Source organism: Schistocerca gregaria, chromosome 7, assembly GCF_023897955.1.
Source record: "Schistocerca gregaria isolate iqSchGreg1 chromosome 7, iqSchGreg1.2, whole genome shotgun sequence".
Lineage (NCBI taxonomy): Eukaryota > Metazoa > Arthropoda > Insecta > Orthoptera > Acrididae > Schistocerca > Schistocerca gregaria.
The window spans coordinates 344,630,112-344,637,044 of record NC_064926.1 but is presented as its reverse complement, the minus strand read 5'-3'; the positions used below and the strand labels follow the sequence as shown (position 1 = coordinate 344,637,044).

Here is a 6,933-nt window from a genome sequence, read left to right as displayed (position 1 = left end):
GTGGTAAGAACCACCAGCCTCGTGTGGGGCGAGCGTGACAAGATGGAGAGAGAAGGGCGCAGTGGACAGTGAAGTGTAAGGAGGAGATGCACAAAGACAGGGGGAAGGAAGAGATGGACAGAGAAAAGGGAGTGGGAAAAGGACAGGAAAAGGAAAGAGGAGGAGATAGACGGAGGAGAGAAAGAGGATGAAGGAGACAGAGACAGGAGGAGGAAGAGACAGACGGAGAGAGGGGGAAGAAGAAGATGTACAACCAGAGGCGGAAGAGGAAATGGGCAGAGGAAGGGATGGGGAGGAGATGGACAAAGAGAAGGGTGGAGACAAGGAGAAAGATGGAATTAGAGAGGGAATAAAAGATGGGCTGAGATGAGAGGAGGTGGTGTACAGTAGGGGAAGGAGGAGATGGACTGCTAAAGATTGGAATAAATACGTACCCAGGCAATGTTGGGGACTCAGCTAGTCAATTATAAAAATATACACAAAGTTATTGAAATACGCAAATCACCGAGAAAGTAATATTTATTAAATATATTATAAAAAGTATATAAAATGGTATTAAAAATGCACGTCACTTGATTGCTTGGTGAGAACGTGAAGCACCGTCGGCGAATGGTACAGGAGACAGCTGGAGGCGCCACCACATACGTTGCGCTACCGCGGCCACAGCCGGAAGTTGACGGCGTTCATTGGCCTCAGGAGAAACTCGCCATTCAATTTGAGATCCTCCAGCCTGTCCACCGTCTCCACGCGGAAACATCGCAGCACGTACGACAGCACCGCCTTCTCCTCCAGGATGGCGAACTTCTGGCCTGCGGATTGCAAAAGACACACAATTGTTCACTACAGATTTCACCTGTCACTGCTAGCAGAATTAAAACGCAATGCTTCAGCTGAAGAGTTTAGTAGCGCGTGTTCACCGACAAGATACTATAAACTCAGTTTTAAGCTCCAGAAAACATCAAGAGATATGCAACTCTACCCTGCCTTAGGCCTTTGTAGTAAATACTGAGAAGGCGTATATTTGAGGTAGCATTTTTCTGCGAGTTTCTAGAGTGGTTTTCTCACCGTTTCGGGTTTGGTCTTTGCCGAATGCACCTTGACATCGTAAGCTTTTAGGGTCGTCATTTACGTAGCTGCATGTTAGACTAGCATTCGAAGCAAGCACTTTGTATATGGATGATTGACAGTCTGTCGTGAAATTTGAACTGTTCAAGCTGCCTGACTCTTGGCCGTCTTTCAATTGTGGAAGTATGTGTAAGCATACCAACGCACACGTGACTGAGCGTGTATGTAGCGACAATACGTAAGTTTGAACGATCATACGTCGTAGTGGCACCATGTCGAACAAAGTGAAGCCACTCAATTACAAACAGTAGAAGTTTATTTGAGTATGTGGAAGGCAGCCCTGGTTCAAGAGCATTAACATAGACGTTGAACAGTGTTTCACGCGATTCGCTCCAGGCTTTTAATCACCTGCGGTGCGGATGTTAGGATCTTCAGATACTTTTCTCCCCTAATCCGAAGTTTTTTGTAACAAGCACATGGCTCTAAATCATAGAGTTTATTTATGTGATAACAACTTTTTCGGTTCATTAACCACGTTTCACATCGGAAATCAAGACCAATCTTTCGTTTTTTTTTATTATCACAGTGGCAAAGCCAAAAGGAATAGCTTGTTGTCGTCCGAGCTCCGCGTATTCGAAGTGCAAATTGATACATGTACAGGAATACCTTGACTATGTAGAGGTACATGTTGTTTGTGCGTGAATATCTTACGATTATATGTGTGGCTACCTATAACAGTAGTGGGTGTAGCAGTGCCTGTTATCTATTCACGTAGTTATATGTGCAGTGTCATAAGTCTTCTGACTGGTTTGATGTGGCCCGCCACGAATTACTCTCCTGTGCCAACCTCTTCATCTCAGAGTAGCACTTGCAAACTATGGTTTCATTTATTTGCCGGATGTATTCCAATCTCTGTCTTCCTCTACAGCTTTTACCCTCTACAGCTTCCTCTAGTACCGGGGAAGTTATTCCGCGATGTCTTAATAAATGTACTACCACCGTATCCCTTCCTATTTTCAGTGTTTTCACGTATTCCTTTCATCGCCGATTCTGCGGAGAACCTCCTCAATGCATACCTTATCAGTCCATCTAATTTTTAACACTCTTCTGTAACACCACATCTCAGAAGCTTCGATTCATTTCTGCTCCGGTTTTCCCAAAGTCCATGTCACACAACCTGTGTTTGATAGTGGTAGACTTCCCTCGGACAGAAATGACATTTTTACAGTGATAATCAGCTTTTTATGTCCCTCTTGCTCCGTCCATGATGGGTTATTTTGCTGCCTACTTACCAGAGCTCGAACTCCTTAACTCCATCTACTTCGTGACCCTCAGTCATGATGTTAAGTCTCTCGCTGTTCTCATTTCTGCTACTTCTCAGTACATCAGTCTTCCTTCGATTCACTCTCAGTCCATATTCTGTACTAATTAAACTGTTCATTGCATTCAGCAGTTCGTGTAATTCTTGTTCACTTTCACTGAGGAGAGCAATGTCATCAGCGAATTTTATTATTGATATCCTTTCATCGTGATTTTTCATTTCAGTCGTGAGTTTTTCTCTTATTTCTGTCATTGCTTCTTTCATGCATACGTTGAACAGTAGGGGCGAAAGACTACACCCCTGTGTTACACCCTTTTTTTCGAGCACTCTTATTACTGCCTCTTGGTTCTCGTACGTACCGTATATTAACTATAGTTCCCTATATCTTACCACTATTTCCCTTAGAATATCTAAAACATTGCACTGTTTAACGTTGTCGTAAGCTTTTTCTAGGTCGACAAATCCTATGAACGTCTCTTGATGTTTCTTTATATTAATTTTTAAGTTTCAGAAAGCCGACTTTGAGAATTACTTCACGTATTATTTTACGTACACTATAACCGCCCATCTGTCTGTCGATAATTATTTTTCGTATGTAACTGAATGTAAGCAAACGAAATTTAACTTTCGTATTTAAATGATTCAGCCTAGCAACAAATTATGGAACTCATTTGGAACTCATACACTGTAGGTTTTGACGGACAATGTTTACTTTAGATGTAATTTCCCAGCAGACGGGCCGTTCTAAATAAGAGACACGCTGAGAAGGTGATATACGTAAGTGCTACTATAAAAGCTCCTCTCGCGAAACTTTTTCGGGCTAAAGGTGACATTATTCTACAGCAGAATGTTTGCCGAGCCATATTGGCGAAATTTCTTAGGCATTGATGTTGGCGCAAGACATAGTGGCACTCATGGTTACTATCAAGTGAGGCAGATTCCGTTTTGTTTGTGAGGAATATTTGATTCGTGATAGTATTTAGTAGGACAGTGTTTTGTTCACCAAATAAGTTTTGCACTTTATGTACTTTTTCAGATTTATGTTGCGTATCAGATGTTCGTGTGATGTAACAGATCCCTATATTTTGCATGTCAGCGATCATTATGTTTAAAGCAGAGCTTACATCTTTCATATCAAATAATATTACAGATTTTCATCTATCGTATGTTTTTGTAAAAAAAACGAAATACGGTAATTTTTCTTCTTGCTTCTCTTCTGTATCTAGACCGCAAAGCCGTAAAGTTCTGTGTCTTTGATACGCTGTAATTTGGTTTGAATAATAAGGACAATTAAGTTTCATTTTATTTGGACTTGATAATAATGTCGTTCATTCCTTCTACTTTTAATATTTAAATTTTATATCATATTTCAGCCAGCTAAATAAGTTGGATGTGGCTGATTAGGTGACGCAAGGGTCACGAGCCTTCTGCAAGCAATCGTTGGGCTTTCTCTTTTTCGTAACTCGAGCCTGAAATCGAATGTTAATAAATAAATTATGAATAATCCGCCTCGATTTCGAAAATTCCCGGTGTTTACCCAGGTTTCAACGTGGATAACCACGCCTTCTTCAGAACAAAATAAAAAAAATAAAAAAAAATAAAAAAAATAAAAGGCGTGGTTATCCACGTTGAAACCTGGGTAAACACCGGGAATTTTCGCAATCGAGGCGGATTATTCATAATTTATTTAGATAATTACGATTGCTGACGCGCTGCAATGCTGAAAGTTCTTAAATCGAATGTTCTTTGCAAAGTTCGATTACCATTGTTATTATGTAAATCATTTGTTGCACTGAAACTTAGCATTATCACGGTCCTGTGTCACCAAGCCTTCCTACGTGCAAACAACAACTTCTGTGCCTTACGAAAATCACATGTAATTCCACAGGTATTAATTAATCTTTAGCCAATTCGGTGAAACAGGAGACGTTGAATTTTGTCAGTTAATTTCAAAGTCTACTATCCTTTCCGTGATTATATTATTCTCATGCTGTTGTCGAAATGATGCGGCCTTATTTCGCAAACACTTTACTTTCAGTTCTAAACATTTATAAAATCTACACAGGTGCGAGAATAAAGTAACATTACAATGTCTTTGCTGGGGGCACCAAGTACCTACTGTAACAACAGTCCGTTTGTCCTGTATGAAATCCTTGTATCCTTGAGCTTAAATAATAAGTATTAAAATAAATGAAATTGCATATCTTTATTTCAGATTCATTTATTTCACTAATTTTATTAAATGAAGAGCAGATTTTACAAGATGGTAGCAGTGACTAGCTATGAAGACTTGCACTCATACTTCGTGCAGACGTAGCTATTTCTCGTGTTTATGGTTGAGTCGGTAGCTCAGTTAGATCCTCTTGTGCTGACAGCAGTTATACAGCTAGTAAACAGCAATGAATTTTATGAGTAAACTGACCGGGGTAGCCATGGGCAGCGCTCTTAGTCCAGCTGATTCGATGGTATTATTGATTTCTGGTTCGGAGACTGGATAATCCACCGTAATCCGAGAATTATTTCATTCAACGCGAAAAGCATTGAAAGAGTTTGTAAGTGAGCAGAAATGTGACCTAGTGGTTTCGGGAGCATCGAGTGCTCGATATGCAGAGCTGTATATCAGATAATGGATTCATTAGGTAGCTGGATCTGTTCTAGGTGAACGAAGCGGATTTGTTGAGATTTAACTGAAGCCAATGAATGCTGTTTATTCCCGTGGTTATTTGAGTGTTATGCTTTGTATGAATATTTTTCCCTATTGTCGTTAAACTATTATTTGCTTATCAGTGGAAGGTGTTTGGAACTTGCTGGAAGCGGTGTATGAAGTGTTGGCCGTGGCATTTTCCGGCCCATTGGTCTGATCTAGAAATCTTTGTGAGAATTATTGATTAATTGTGGGGCTTTAATTATTCACTTTGGAGCACTGCTGAGTTTTACCCAATGTCTGCAGTCAAAGCGAGTCTGATATTACAAGTGTAGCACTACAGAGAATTTATCCACATCCGCCAGTACATGTTTTCGAGTAAATCTGCGGAACAATACGTGGCGTGGATTCTTACCGCGGCTGCGTGCGTGAATTCGTAGTGATAAATATCAAAAATGAATATTGTTACAAGAGACACAGTTGCATTTAAAGACTTAATAGTTCACTACCAATCCTTTCATAATCTTTTTAATTCCTTAATTTTTAAAATATAATTAAAGAATTTGTGATGAACAATTAAGTATGTAAATTTTTTATATATTTTGTATATAATTTGCTTCTAAATTTTAACTGCACCATTTAATGTAACATACCTCTCGCAATGAGCACATGACTGTCCGTCAATGATGCAATGCCGTATCCAATGGGCGGGCCTTACAGTATATATTCCCGAGTAACGCTGCCATATTCTGCAGTTGAAGTCCGTCTTCTTACGGATCTTGCTCCATCATGGCTATAACATTTCATTCTGTTGCTATTACTTTTATCCTAGATGTTTATAGGTATGTTGCCGTTTCCTTTTATAGATATCCATCTGAATATGTATTACTATTTTATTGCAGTGCTTCAGCGTGAAGATGTTCTAAATTAAAGACGAAAACCGGTTGCCAACCAAAATAAACATATGTATGAGCATGGCTGTTTTACTGAATTTTAATAACGGTAGAGAGTTAGGGGTCAGCCAAAGTTGAAGGTCAGACACAAGTTCAGAATCACTTCGCGGATTGTCACTCGTATTAACGCAATAATGTAAAATGTTGTAATGACAGCGAAAAAAGTAAATGAAATTATGCTGGAGTCTGGTAGGCTGGTAGAAAAAGTTGTTTATTGAGAAGATTGTGACTTGTTCAGAGCTTTTAATACCTAAATTAAGAACACTATCAATTTTTGAAGAAAGACTGCGAGGGTGTAGAATGAAAATCAACACAAAGAAAACTAAGATTATGAGAAAACATGTCAAATAAAAGATGAACATGAAAATAATGGAAGGTCAAACTGGACCATTTTCACAGTACAGATCTTTGGGGAGCATGCTAATTGAAAATAGGACGAGTGGAAAAGATATAATCTCAAGAATTTCAATGGCAAAGTAAGCTTCCCGGAGAGAGAAACGCTTAGCATGTAGCAAATTTGGGTTGGAGTTAAGAAAAAGGATGGTTAAATGCTTCGCCTGGAGGGTTTTTCTGTACAACTGTGAAAGCTGGACATTGAAGAAAAGAGATAGAGAAGAAGTTCATGCATTCGAGGTATGAGTTTGGAGAAGAATGTAGTAAATCAGATGGGTAAATAAACTGAAGAACAATCACGCACTGGAAATGGCGAAGGAAAAAAAGGGATGTCAAAAACATGTTTAAGAAAAGGAAGAATACTGAGTTGGACACACACTATATGGTGAGCAAAAGAAATTCTGACAACAGCTGTCGAAGTTACAGTGGAAAGGTAGAAGAAAATACGGAGGAGAAGAATAAAAATGCTGGTGGAAGTGAAAAGAGGAAGCTAACGGACTACGAAATAGTTCAGCCGGAACGAAGTCACATGCAGACAGCAATTTTGCGAGGAAGTT

The 6,933-nt window shown here is 39.4% G+C and overlaps 1 protein-coding gene across 1 annotated transcript in view; it reads right to left on the bottom strand.

The window, feature by feature from the left end:
• Positions 1 to 501: 501 nt before the first annotated feature.
• The window catches only part of LOC126282394 (uncharacterized), a 370,909-nt gene continuing 364,477 nt past the window's right edge, over positions 502 to 6,933 (bottom strand). The window contains exon 24 of the mRNA XM_049982052.1: positions 502 to 809. Within this exon, the coding sequence (XP_049838009.1) occupies positions 652 to 809 (158 nt within the window). The 3' untranslated portion in view covers positions 502 to 651. The remainder of the gene's footprint in view (positions 810 to 6,933) is intronic.